General features: G+C 40.5%; 1 protein-coding gene across 1 annotated transcript in view; it reads right to left on the minus strand.

Annotated features, from left to right (window-relative positions):
* The window catches only part of LOC132008165 (pantothenate kinase 2, mitochondrial-like), a 42496-nt gene that overhangs the window by 12674 nt on the left and 14533 nt on the right, over positions 1 to 15289 (minus strand). Inside the window, 1 exon segment of the mRNA XM_059386584.1 lies at positions 974 to 1326. Coding sequence (XP_059242567.1) covers positions 974 to 1326 — 353 coding nt within the window.

Raw genomic sequence — 15289 nt, forward strand, 5'->3', positions numbered from 1 at the left:
AACATGGGGCTTGAATTCACAACTCTGAAACCAAGAGTCACATGTTCTACTGAGCCAGCCAAGCTCCCCAAAATTATTTTTCAATCTCATTGTTCAAGAGGGGTTTTTTTGGTTTGTTTGTTTTTTTAAGTTTTTATTTATTTGACACAGAGAGAGATCACAAGTAGGCAGAGAGAGAGGGAGAAGCAGGCTCCGCTGAGCAGAGAGCCCGATACGGGGCTCGATCCCAGGATCCTGGGATCATGACCTGAGCCAAAGGCAGAGGCTTTAACCCACTGAGCCACCCAAGCGCCCCGAGGTTTTTTTTTTTTTAACAGTAATCTCTACATCCAACATGGGGCTCAAACTCATAACCCCAAGTTCAAGAGGTGCATGTTATTCCAACTGAGCCAGCCAGACGCTCCTCACTGCTCAAGATTTAATTTAACATGTTCCTCAGAGGTAGTTCTTCAGTCTGCTTATCACAGCTTTGCTATTTCTGCAACACTACAAGAACAACAAAATGCCATGCTTTAGGTGGTTGATCCTTATCTATCAACTTATCTGAACTGGGCAAAAAGTAAACGCTACAACAATCTCTAGACAGCTAACTCCTGACTACCACTCATTTTCATCTATCTAATCTTAATCGGACTCAAGAAAATTCAAGTTCTATCAGAAATGATTCCACCACTTGCTATTGGTATTACTTTTAACAATCAGATTACTAGCGCACCTGGGTGGCTCAGCTGGTTGAGCGCCCGACTCTTGGTTCCTGCTTGGGTCATGATCTCATGGGTCATGGGTCGTGGGATCCAGCCCTGTGTCAGGCTTTGTGCTCAGCAGGCAGTCTGCCTGAAGATTCTCTCTCCCTCTCCCTCTGCCCCTCCTCTGCACACACTCACACACCCATTTGCTCTCTCTCAGCTAAATAAGTCTTTTTTTAAAAAATCAGATTACCATAAGTTGTATATAAGCCAAAAAAAATACATACTGTGAGAAAATCCTTCTCAAATTTGTATGCTCCACCTCCAGTGGCACAAAAGACAGTGTGGAGACTCGAGAAGTTTTTATCTCTGCCCATCTGAATGAAAGCAGGCATGTCGTGAGTGGGAAAGCGTATGAAGTGCAGATTGCCCTTGCGTCCACACAGAGTCAGGTCCTTCAGCTCCAGGTGCACGTCCCGAATACCTGTGGACCCATATGCCACGTTGGAGGTCAGGTACTTCCGAATGCTTTTAAGACTTTCCACCTCTTCCTCTTCTTCTTCAGCAGTGATGTCTTTGGGTTCAAAATAAACCAGCTTGACCAAGGTTCCACCAATATCCAAGCCAAACCATGGAAAAACTAAAGGGAGAAGGAAAAAAAAAGTCAGAACAAATTTTTTCTTGAAAACTAAACATATATGTACTAGATTAGCAACTTATTCATACCTTGAGGTTTCCAAGGACTATAAATACAAAAAGGGGTTGGGGGGGGGGGGTAGGATTCTGATTTGGAAATCTTAAAGAAAGAATAAAAAATCAGAACAGTGGTCCAACCCAACCCAACCCTCTTGTAGAGGAAGCCCAAACTACACTTTGAAATATTAAAAAACATCAAAGTGACTACCCATGACCCTCAACTCGGGGGGGCAGGGGGGGTAGAAAAAGAAAAAAGATTGAGAATGAAAATCTATATCCTTCCCCTTTGCTTAAATAAAAAAATGCTGAGGGGTGCCTGGGTGGCTCAGTTGGTTAAGCATCTGCCTTTGGCTCTGGTCATCTCAGAGTCCTGGGATCAAGTCCCGCATCGGGTTCTCTGCTCAACGGGTAGCCTACTTTCTCTCTCTCCCTCTGCGCACCCGCTCTCTCTGTCAAATAAATAAAACCTTTAAAAAAAAAAAGAAAGAAAAAGAAAAAGAAACAAAGTAAATGAAACGCTGAGGGATGCCTGGGGGCTCACACAGTTAAGTGTCTGCTTTCAGCTCAGTTCCTGATCCCAGATTCCTGGAATCGATCCCTGTCAGCAGGGAATCTGCTTCTCCCACTTCCTCCGCCCTTCCCCTCCGAGCATGCGCTCTCTCCTGCTCTCTCCAGTAAATAAAATCTTTGCTTTAAGATTTTACTTATCTATTTGACAGAAAGAGAGCACAAGTAGGCAGAGCTGCAGACAGAAGAAGAGGGAGAACCAGACTCTCCACCGAGCAGGGAGCCCAACATGGGGTTCGATCTCAGGACCCTGGGATCATGACTTGATTCGAAGGCAGCTGTTCAACAAACTGAGACACCCAGGCGCCCCCCCAAATAAATAAAATCTTTAAAGATAAATACATAAATTAAGAAATTAATTAATTAATTATTTTTTTTAAAAAGAAGAAAAAATGCTGAAACTTTTTTCAGAGCTCCAGTTTACTATGCAAACTAGGGGTGGAGGAAATTCCCAACCCATGTAACATGTAACCTTCAGTGGTCAATTTGTCCCTCAAAACCTGATGTAAAAATAAAAGGTTTAATTTTTTTTTAAGATTTTATTTATTTATTTGGCAGAAAGAGAGGCAGGGAGAGAGGGAACATAAGCAAGGGGAGTGGAAGAGAGAGAAGCAGACTTCCCACTGAGCAGGGAGCCCAATCCAGGGCTCAATTCCAGGATCCCGGGATCGTGACCTGAGCAGAAGGCAGACGCTTAATGACTGAGCCACCAAGGCACCCCAAAATAAAAGGCTTCAAAGGACTTTAATGGAATAGGCATTTCAGAGTTATATCTGTTCCCACACAAATCCTTCCCAAAAAATGGCTTTGGGAGATCAAATGAAGATGGACTGCACAGACATGCATGCCTTGCCCTCCCAGCTTAGATCACAGAAATTACTAAAGATAGAGGTATACGCATATATTATTTTCCAAAATAGTTCTGGGAAACAAAAAATGATATGATCAACAGAACCAGGTTGACAGAGACAGTAACTGTTCAGAACCCTCAAAACAAGAATGCTGTAAAAACTGGGAGTAGCTATGAATACTGGGGGAGCACAAGGGTGCTCCATAAGCTCTACAGAGGGCTAGCTGCCTGGGGAAACAGGAGCAGGCTCTGGGGGTCAAGGGTGATCTGGTGGGGTCATCTGGTGCAACTGGACAGACTAACCATTTCCTCACCTCCACCCTCCCTGGCCGCCCCCACCAGAGGCAAAGTCTTCACTAAACACAGGCATTTAACCCAAAGACTCAGGATGGCACCCAAGTAGCCACTATCACTCAAAAGAAATGAGGAGCTCCCACACCTGGCCACATATCCCTACAGTCCATCCTGAGAGTCTGGCAAAGAGACACTACATCCACTGACAGAACAACAATCCTCAAAACAGAGATGCCCATTTTACAAATTAGAATCACCAAAAGGGAAATCTACACCACAAAAATGAGAAACATCTGAGGAAAGAGTTGTAGGAACAAACAAGAGACTTAAAAATAATCATAAATATCCTCAGAGGTAAAATGAGATCTCATCCATGAAAAATGAATAAGCGGGACGCCTGGGTGGCTCAGTCAGTTGCACAGCTGCCTTCAGCTCGGGTGGTGATCCCAGTGTCCTGGGATGGAGTCCCATATTGGGCTCCTTGCTCGGCAGGGAGCCTGCTTTTCCCTCTGCCTCTGCTGCCACTTGGCCTGCCTGAGCTCACTCTCTCTCTCTCTGGCAAATAAATAAATAAGATCTTTAAAAAAAAAAAAAAGAAAGAAAGAAAGAAAAATGAATAAGCTACCACAAGGAAAAATCAGAAATTAAGAAATGATTTGCCACCTGTGGTTTTGACTACAAGAATGTATATGTGACAGAATTATACAGAACTAAATATGCATATGCAAAAGAGTTTATGTAAAACTGGTGAAATCTAAGTAAAGTCTGTGAACTGTATCAATGTTAATTTCCTAGTCGCTGGGGTTGGGGGGGAGGGTGTGAAGCTTCTAAATCCAAAAAAGATGAATCTCAAAAACAGGCCGAGTAAAAAGCCTCATACAACAGGCTACATACTATATGATTCCATTTCTATGAAACCCTGAGAGATGCAAAGCAATCATTTCTGCATCTGATAGAAAGTATATATATTGTAGGCTGGGAGAGGAGGGGAAGGAAGAACTATACAGGGGAAGGAGGAAACTTTCTGTAGTAACCCAAATCTTGATTGCTGGAGATGAGGAGAAAGCTTCATGGGTGTATGTATCTGTCAAAATGCATGGAAGTGTACACTTTTTTTTTTTTTTTAAGATTTTATTTATTTATCGGGGGGGGGGGGGGGGCGCAAGCACAGGCAGACAGAATGGCTGGCAGAGGCAGAGGGAGAAGCAGGCTCCCTGCTAAGCAAGGAGCCCGATGTGGGACTCGATCCCAGGACGCCGGGATCATGATCTGAGCCGGAGACAGCTGCTTAACCAACTGAGCCACCCAGGCGTCCCGGAAGTGTACACTTTAAATGGGTATAGTTGCTTGTGTGTAGATTACACCTCAACAAAAAGTTTTATAGAACAAAAAAAGGAACAAATCTATTTCCAAAATAAAGCTCAACCAATATATTTAACAGCAAAATGGGCACAGAAAAAAACAATGGAAAACAAAAGTAAGAAATTCTCTCAAAATGCCTGTCAAGTATGAAAGAAAGGTAGATATATATATATAGAACTAGGAAGTCCAATATTTACCTTCTCTGAGTCCCAGAAATTTCCTGGAGGAGGAAGGGAAGGAAAGACATAAATCATCAGGTTCACTAAGTGTTAAAGTGGAACCAAGTACTGGAGGCAGGACAGGCTTGGACATATGCTATTGAAATTTCAAGAAATCCAAGGCGCCTGGGTGGCAGAGTTGGCTAAGTGGTTGCCTTCAGCTCAGGTCATGATCTCGGGTATCCGGAATTAAGCCCCATGTCGGGGTCCCCACTCAACAGGGAGTCTACCTGTCCCTCTCCCTCCACCCCTCCCCAGCTCATTCTCTTGCTCTCTCAAAAAAAATTCAATAAATCCTTTAAAAAAAATTTTTTTTTTTAAGTAAATGTCAAGAAATCTAAAAACTTCTAAAGACTGCATCGACATGGTTGGAACTGGAAGGGATTAGGCTAAGTGAAATAAGTCAAGCAGAGAAAGACAATTATCAGATGGTTTTACCCATATGTGAAACACAAGGAATAGCACAAGACCACAGGGTAAGGGAGGGAAAACTGAATGGGATGAAATCAGAGAGGGAGACAAACCATGAGAGACTCTGGATGCTTGAACCAAACTGAGGGTTACAGAAAGTGGGGGGAGGGTGGGGGAGGGTAACCAGTGATGGGTATTAAGGAGGGCATGTGTGGTGATGGGCACTGGATGTTATATACAACTAATGAATCGCTGAACACTATCATCAAAAACTAATGATGGACTATATATATGCTGGCTAACTGAACACTAAAAAACAAATTTCCATACGATCTCCGATATGAGGAAGGTGAGAGGCAAAGTGGGGGATTTGGAGAGTTGGGAAGGAAAAAATGAAACAAGATGGGATCAGGAGGGAGACAAACCATAAAAGACTCTTAATCTCGCAAGACAAACTGAGGGTTGCTTGGGGGGTGAGGGGGGTTAGGGTGGTTGGGTTACGGACATTGGGGAAGTTATGGTGAGTGCTGTGAATTGTGTAAGCCTGATGATTCACAGACCTGTGCACCTGGGGCAAATAATACATCATATATTAATTTTAAAAAATTTCCAAAGGGAAAAAACTGAATTCCTAGAAAGATACATAAATCACATAAATGTGGAATTAAATTTTTCATCAGCAACATAGATGCTAAAAGACAATGGAATAACTGGCTTCAAAGTCATAAGGAAAATGATTTTGAAACATATCCAGCCAAATCAGCTTTCAAGAAAGAATGAAAAGAAATGTTCACACATGAAAGAACTCAATGTTTACTACTTAAAAACCTTCTCTGAAATAATTAGTAAATGCATTCCAATATAATTTAAAAAGCATCCAAGAAGGTATGAGCTTTAAGAAATGATAAGCAAAGGAAGCAGCAATACATGTGACTTTAAAAAAATCAGCAATCTGGAGTTAAAATACATGATTTCAACACCGGAAGTTGAAGAGGGAAGAGAATGGAAAGGGAAGTGAAGCAAACTGCAGTTCTGTCTTGATGCGGGAGAGACCATACATGTCCTGATTAATTCTAAATAAGCAGAATGAAGTGATGGTTTAAACCCATCAAAATTTACAAGTAACTCCAGAAGGAAAAACAAAAACAAAACACAACAAAAAAAAAAAACCACAACGAACATATAACCTTCAAACTATGGAAAAAAATCATTTCAAAAACAAAGGAAAAATATGGCAAGCCCAAAATAAAAAAATAGGAATGGGGGTGCCCAACTGGCTCAGTCAGTTAAGTGTCTGCCTTCAGCTCATGTCATGATCTCTGGGCCCTGGGATCAAGCCCCACCTCCAGCTCCCAGCTCAGCATCAGGATCCCAGCTCAGCAGGGAGTCTCCTTCTCCCTCTGCTGTACCCCCATGCTCTTTTTCTCTCTCAAATAAATAAATAAAATCTTTTTAAAAATTAACATAAAAGTATCAGTAATCACAAATCAGTCAAATTTTCCTTGTAGACTAAAGAGGAAATGTGATTATATGCTTATATAAAAAGATACACTTAAGATAACAAGTAGACTGGGGGGAGGAGCAAGTTGTCAGAGGAGTAGGAGACCTATCATCAGGTCCCATGAGTTCAGCTGCATAGTTAAGAAACCATTCTGAATACCGACAAACTCAGCAGAAGATCGAAGAGAAGAGCAGCAAATCTATGAACAGAAAAGTGACCACTTTTGGAAGGCAGAACCAGTGCAGAAGTGAATCTGAGGAGACATTCAGGAACACAGACATGGGGGAGAGGGGCCGGCTCCCAGCAAGCAGCAGAACAGCAGAGAACAAAATCGGAACTTTTAGAAGTCTGCTCCACTGAGGGACATCACTCCAGAAGCTTAAGCAGGGGGTGAAGCCCTCACAGGAAACTGTGGTCTCAGGATCCGTGGGGTCACAGAAAGACCCGGGGTACCTGAGTGTGGTAGAGCTCCTAGGTATTGGAGCCGGGAAGCCGACTACAGAGCTGGAGCCAAGGAGGGGGGCTCTCAGCTCCAAGTTACCTTAAACCATGATCCAAGGAACAGATGGGCCACTGCTCTTCGAGCAGGGACCCCACAGGTGGCAGATCCAGAGAGACTCCCTCCTTCCTCCTCCGGGAGGAGCGGCGCGGGAGCGCAGTGCAGGAATATGCTGGGTTTGGAGACTCCAAACGGGGCTGTGCACCAGAGACAGAGATGCTTGGTCACAGGCTGGGTGAGCTCGGAATGCAACTGGAGACCAGAGAGATGGGAGGGACTGACCACTTTTCTCTGAGGGCACACTGAGGAGTGGGGGCCCTGAGCTCTTGGCTCCTCCTGGTGGGAGATTGGGAGGCAGCCATCTTCATTCCCGGCCTCCAGAGCTCTACGGAAAGCATTTAGGGAACAAAAGTTCCAGAGAGTGAACCGGAGCAGATTGCTTAGTCCGGCCCCTGGCAGGGGCGGTGCAATTCCACCTCAGGCAAAGACATCTCAGAATCAGTGCAACAGACCCCCTCCCCCAGAAGATTAGCAATGACATCCAGCGAAGACCAAGTTCATTTATCAATGAGAACTGCAGAACTCCAGAGCTAGGGGAAAGCCACACACAGGATTCATGACTTTTTCCCCATGATTCTTTAGTCCTTCAAAGTTAAATTTTATAAACTTTACTTTTTTCTTATTCTACTTTTTAAAATTTTCCTTTCTTTTTTAACTATTTTATCTCATTGGTACCTTCTTAAAAATCTTTTTTCAGGGGCACCTGGGTGGCTTAGTCATTAAGCATCTGCCTCCAGCTCAGGTCATGATCCCAGGGTCCTGGGATTTAGCCCCACATCAGGCTCCATGCTTAGTGGGGAGCCTGCTTCTCCCTCTCCCACTCCCTCTAACTTGTGTTCCCTCTCTTGCTGTCTCTGTCAAATAAATAAAATCTTTTTAAAAAAATCTTTTTTCAGGGGCACTTGGGTGGCTCAGTGAGTTAAAGATGCTCAGTGAGCATCTGACTTTGCTCGGGTCATGATCCCAGGGTCCTGGGATCAAGCCCCAAATTGGGCTCTCTGCTTGGCGGGAGGCCTGCTTCCCCACCCCCCTCTGCCTACTTGTGACCTTTGTCTGTCAAATAAATTAATTAAAAATAAATGAATAAATAAATATTTTTAAAAATCTATTTTCATTTTCATTTTTATAGTCATATTCTATCCCTTCATTGTATTCAACCTTATTTTTTGTATACATACAGGTTTTTTCTTTAAAATTTTGGGATGCAGATTCTTCTAATAGATCAAAACATACCCTAAATCTAGCACATGGCTTTGTTGTAGTCTCCAGCCTGATCACATACTTTTCCCTTTTTTTGCCTTCTTTTTTCAACCAACTTATCAATTTCTTTTTTAGAATTTTTAAAAAATTTTCATCTTTACAATCATATTCCATCCCATCATGTTTACCCTTTTTCGTGTGTGTGTATACATATATATGTGTGTGTATAGAAAAAATTTTCATCTTTACAGTCATATTCCATCCCATCATGTTTACCCTTTTTCGTGTATGTGTATACATATATATACATACATACATATGTATATATATGTATGTATATGTATGTATACATATGTATATACATACATATGTATGTATGTGTATATATATGTGTATATATATATATATGTATGTATATGTATGTATATATTTTTCTTTGTTTAAAATTTGGGGAGGTAGTTTCTTCTAACAGACCAAAATACACCCCAAATCAAGTGTGTGGCTCTGTTCTATTCATCAGTCTAGTGTGTGTGTGTGTGTGTGTGTGTGTGTGTATTTTTCCCCCCTTTTTTCCTCCTTTCTTCTCCCCCCAGTTTCAGGTCTCTTCTGATTTGGCTAGTGAATATCTTTCAGGGGTCATTGCTACCCTTTTAGTATTTTGTTCTCTCATGCATCTATTCTTCTCTGGATAAAATGAAAAGGCAGAAAAATTCACCACAAAAAAAGAAGAAGATGGCTAAGGACCTAATCAATATGATATCGGTAATATGTTAGAACTACAGTTCAGAATGACGATTCTCAAGGTGTTATCTGGGTTCAAAAAAAGCATGGAAGATACCATAGAACCTCTTTCTGGAGAAATAAAAGAAATAAAATCCAAAAAAGTTGAAATCAAAAAAGCTATGAAGGAGGTGCAATCAAAAATGGAGGTTCTTACTGCTAGGATAAATGAGGCAGAAGAGAGAATCAGTGATATAGAAGACCATAATGATATAAAATAAAGAAGTTGAGAAAAAGAAAGACAAACAACTACTGGACCACGAGGGGAGAATCTGAGAGATAAATGATACCATAAGACAAGACAATATAAGTTGGGATCCCAGAAGAAGAGAATTAGGGAAATTCTCTGCTGTAATTTGCATAGATAGATATATAGATATAGATATAGATATAAACACCAAAGTATACACTTTATATTGGAGCAAATTACAGCAGAGAATTTCCCTAATTTGGTGAAGGAACAAGCATCAAAATCCAGGAGGTGTAGGGAATCCCCGCTCAAAATTAATAAAAATAGGTGCACACCCCATCATCTAATAGTAGAACTTACAAGTCTCAGTGACAAAGAGAAAATCCCAAAAGCAACTTGGGACAAGAGGTTTGTAAAATACAATGGCAGAAATATTAGATTGGCAGCAGACCTATCCACAGAGACCTCTCAGGCCAGAAAGGGCTGGCATGATATATTCAGAGCACTAAGCAAGAAAAATATGCAGCCAAGAATACATATCCAGCTAGGCTGTCACTGAAAATAGGAGAGATAAAAAGCTTCCAGAACAAACAAAAACTAAGAGAATTTGCAAACATCAAACCAGTCAACAGGAAATTTTGAAAAGGGTCCTCTAAACAAAGACAGTGTCTAAAAGTAACAGACCAGAAAGGAACAGAGACAATATACAGTAATAATCAATGCAATGGCACTAAATTCATATCTTTCAATAGTTACACTGAATGTAAATGGGCTAAATATCCCAATCAATAGACACAGGTTATCAGAATGAATAAAAAAACAGACCCATCAATATGATGTCTGCAATAAATTCATTTTACACCCAAAGACACCTCCAGATTTAAAGTGAGGGGGTGGAAAACAATTTACCATGCTAATGGACATCAAAAGAAAGCTTGGCTCAGGCCATGATCCCAGGCTCCTGGGATCCGATCCTGCATCGAGCTCCCTGCTTGGCAGGAAGCCTACTTCTCCCTCTCTTACCCCCTCTGCTTGTGTTCCCTCTCTCATTGTGTCTCTGTCGAATAAATAAAATTTTTTAAAAAAAGAAAGAAAAGAAAAGAAAGCTTGGGTAGCAATCCTTCTATCAGATAAATTAGATTTTAAGCCAAAGACTATAATAAGAGATAAAGAAGGACACTATATCATACTCAAAGGGTCTGTCCAACAAGAAGATCTAGCAATTTTAAATATCTATGCCCCTATCATGGGAGCAGTCAATTATATAAACCAATTAGTAACAAAATCAAATAAACACATCAAAAATAATACAGTAACAGTAGGGGACTTTAACAACCCCCTCACTGAAATGCACAGATCATCTAAGCAAAAGATCAACAAGGAAATAAAGGCTTTAAATGACACACTGGACTAGATGGACATAACAGATATATTTAGAACACTCCATCCTAAAGCAACAGAATATACATTCTTCTCTAGTGCACATGGAACATTCTCCAGAACAGATCACACCCAGGGTCACAAATCAGGTTTCAATCAGTACCAAAAGACTGGGATCATTCCCTGCATATTTTCAAACCACAATGCTTTGAAACTAGAACTGAGCCACAAGAGGAAAGTTGGAAAGAACTCAAATACATGGAGGCTAAAGAGCATCCTACTAAAGAATGAAAAAATCTTTGGGATACAGCAAAGGTGGTCCTGAGAGGAAGGTATACAGGAATACAAGCCTTTCTCAAAAAACAAGAAAGGTCTCAAGTACACAACCTACTCCTACACCTAAAGGAGCTGGAGAAAGAATAGCAAAGAAAGCCTAAACCCAACAGAAGAGAAATACTAAATAGAGACCAGAGTAGAAATCAATGAAATAGAAACCAAAGAACAGCAGAACAAATCAATGAAAATAGGAGCTGGTTTTTGAAAGAACTAGTAAAACTCACCTGGCCAGTCTTATAAAAAAGAAAAAAGACCCAAATTAATAAAATCATGAATGAAAGAGGAGAAATCACAACCAACACCAAAGAAATACAAAGAACAATTATAAGAACATATTATGAGCAACTATACGCCAGCAAATTTGACAATCTGGAAGAAATAGATGCATTCCTGGAGACATATACACTACCATAATGAACCAGAAAGAAACAGAAAACCTCAACTGACCCATAACCAGTAAGGAGATTGAAGTAGTCATCAAAAATCTCCCAATAAACAAGAGCCCAGGGCCAGATGGTTTCCCAGGGAAATTCTACCAAACATTTAAGGAAGAATTAATACCTATTCTCCTGAAACTATTCCAAAAAGTTGAAGTGGAAGGAAAACTTCCAAACTCCTTTCATGAGGCCAGCATTACCTTGATACCACAACCAGACAAAGACCCTTGTCAAAAAGGAGAATTACAGACCAATATCCTTGAGGACCATGGATGCAGAAATTCTCACCAAAATACTAGTCAGTAGGATCCAACAGTACATTAAAAGGGTTATTCACTACGACCAAGTGGGCTGCAAGGCTGGTTCAACATCCACAGATCAATGTGATACAATACATTAATAAAAGAAAGAACAAGAACCAAATGATATTCTCAATAGATGCTGAAAAAGCATTTGACAAAGTACAGCTTCCTTTCTTGACCAAAACTCTTCACAGTGTAGGGATACAGAGTCCATACCTCAATATCATCAAAGCCATCTATGAAAAACCCACAGCGAATATCATTCTCAATGGGGAAAACTGAGCGCTTTCCCCTAAGGTCAGCAACATGGTAGGGCTGTCCACTATCACCACTACTATTCAACATAGTACTAGCCTCAGCATTAAGACAACAAAAAGAAATAAAAGGCATCTGAATCAGCACAGAATAAGTCAAACTCTCACTCCAAAGATGATACGGTACTTTATGTGGAAAACCCAAAAAGATTCCATTCCAAAACTGCTAGACCTCATACAGGAATTCAGTAAAGTGTCTGGATATAAAATCAATGTACAGAAATTAGTTGCATTTCTATACACCAACAGCAAGACAGAAGAAAGAGAAATTAAGGAGTTGATCCCATTTACAAATGCACCCAAAACCTAGGAATACCTAGGAATAAACCTAACCCAAACAGACAAAACACTATAAAGCACTCATGAAAGAAACTGGGGAAGACACAAAGAAATGGGAAAACATTCCATGCTCGTGGATTGGAAGAACAAATATTATGAAAATGTGGGGCGCCCGGGTGGCTCAGTGGGTTAAGCCTCTGACTTCAGGTCAGGTCATAGTCTCAGGGTCCTGGGATCGATCTCTACATCGAGCTCTCTGTTCAGCAGGGAGCCTGCTTCCCCCACCGCTTGCCTCTCTGCCTACTTGTGATCTCTCTCTGTGTCAAATAAATAAAATCTTGTAAAAAAAAAAAATACTATGAAAATGTCTATGCTACCTTTATAAATCTACACATTTAATGCAATCCCTATCGAAATAAAAGAAATGGAACAAATAATCCTAAAAATTATATGAAACCAGAAAAGACCTCGAAAAGCCAGAGGAAAAAAAAAGAAAGCCAAAGTTGGTGGCATCACAATTTCAGACTTCAAGCTCTATTACAATGCTGTCATCATCAAGACAGTATGGTACTAGCACAAAAACAGACACATAGATCAATGGAACAGAACAGAGAGCCCAAATATGGACCCTCGACTCTACGGTCAACTAATCTTCAACAAAGCAGGAAAGAATGCCCAAGGGAAAAAAGTCTCTTCAACAAATGGTGTTGGGAAAATTGGACAGCCACATGCAGAAGAATGAAACTGGACCATTTCCTTACACCACACACAAAAATGGACTCCAAATGGATGAACAACCTCAGTGTGAAACAAGAATCCATCAAAATCCTTGAGAAGAACACAGGCAGCGACCTCCTCGACCTCAGCTGCAGCAACTTCTTCCTAGAAACATCGCCAAAGGCAAGGGAAGCAAGGGCAAAAATGAACTATTCATCAATGAACTTCATCAAGATCAAAAGCTTTTGCCCAGCAAAAGAAACAGTCAACAAAACCAAAAGACAACTGACATAATAGGAAAAAATAACTGCAAATGACATATCAGATGAAGGGTTAGTATCCAAAATCTATAAAGAACTTATCAAACTCAACACCCAAAGAACAAATAATCCAATCAAGAAATGGGCAGAAGCCATGAACAGACATTTCTGCAAAGAAGATATCCAGATGGCCAACAAACACATGAAAAAGTGCTCAACGTCACTCACCATCAGAGAAATACAAATCAAATCCACAGTGAGGTACAACCTCACACCAGTCTGAATGGCTGATATCAACAAGGCAGGAAATGACAGATGTTGGTGAGGATGCAGAGAAAGGCAAACCCTCCTACACTGTTGATGGTAATGCAAGCTGGCGCAGCCACTCTGAAAAACAGTACGGAGCTTCCTCCAAAAGTTCAAAATAGAGCTACCCTACAACCCAGCAATCATACTACTGGGTATTTACCCTAAAGATACAAACATAGTGATCCAAAGGGGCATGTGGACCCAAATGTTTATAGCACCAATCTCCACAATAGCCAAACTATAGAAAAAACCTATACAATAGCCAAATTATAAAAAGAACCTATATGTCCATGAGCAGATGAATGGATAAAGATGTTTTATACACACACACACACTAGAATACTATGCAGCCATTAAAAAAAAAATCTTGCCATTTGCAACATGGATGGAACTAGAGAGTAATATGCTAAGCAAAATAAGTCACTAAAAGAAAGCCAATTATCATACGATCTCTCTGATATGAGGAACTTGAGAGGCAGGGCCGGAGGGTCATGGCAGGTAGGGAGGGATAAAATGACAAAAGATGGGATGAGGAGGGAGACAAACCTAAGAAACTCTTAATTTCAGGAAACAAACTGAGGGTTGCTGGTGGTGTGGGAGGGCTGGGGTGGCTGGGTTATGGAACTGGGGAGGGTATGTGCTATGGTGAGTGCTGTGAATTATGTAAGACTGATGAATCACAGACGTGTAACCCTGAAACAAATAATACATTATATGTTAATTTACAAAAATAATACAATTTTTTTAATTTGTTAATATTTTATACTATTTATTAACCAAATGGGACTCATGTATTAGAAATATTCTCTCATTTAAACTCTAAAAGACATCAGGCATAGTTTGTAATTATGGTAAAAAAAAAAACTAATCAAATTTCTATTAAAGTTTAAAAAAAAAAAAGATGACAAGTAGACTGAAGGTAAATAAATGGCAAACCACCCACAACAGAGTCCATTGTGCTTTAAGATGAAAAAGAGCATTCAATCAAAAGTGCTCATATCAGGGCACCTGGCTGGCTCAGTCGTTAGGCAAGGTGCCTTCAGCTCAGATCCTGATATCCTGGAATCAAACCACACCTCAGGCTTCCTGCTTTGTGGGAAGCCTGCTTCTCCCTCTCCCACTCCCTCGCTTGTGTTTGCTCTCTCGCGCTCTCTCCCTCTGTCAAATAGATAAATAAAAATTTTTAAAAACAAAAGTGTTCATATCAAAATATTAAGCACCTCACTGGAGACTGATATACCAGGTGAATTACATTTAGGAACCATGGTATAGTTCAAGTCAAACCTTATGTTTCAAGACCAGCACTGCATTTAACGCTCACATGAGATGTGCCCCTCCAAACAGCAATCTACCAAGGAAACAGGATTCACCACTCCCATCCTATACTCACTTGAAATTATATATTCACTGACCAATTTGTTGGGTAGAATCACTGGCACCATTTATTAAACTGACTTCTAACATTTATATACTTCAATGTGGATAACCAAAATGATGCCTGAACAATGCTACTCTGCTGTATTAAGCAAATGTTAACAGAAAGTAAATATAATACATGCACACTAAAAAGAAATCAAGCAAACAAAAGGCATTAAAAGAGAACAAAATGAAATTATATCATGTACATAAAAGAAGCAGAAT

This window comes from Mustela nigripes, unplaced genomic scaffold, assembly GCF_022355385.1.
Source record: "Mustela nigripes isolate SB6536 unplaced genomic scaffold, MUSNIG.SB6536 HiC_scaffold_75, whole genome shotgun sequence".
Taxonomy (NCBI): Eukaryota; Metazoa; Chordata; class Mammalia; order Carnivora; family Mustelidae; genus Mustela; species Mustela nigripes.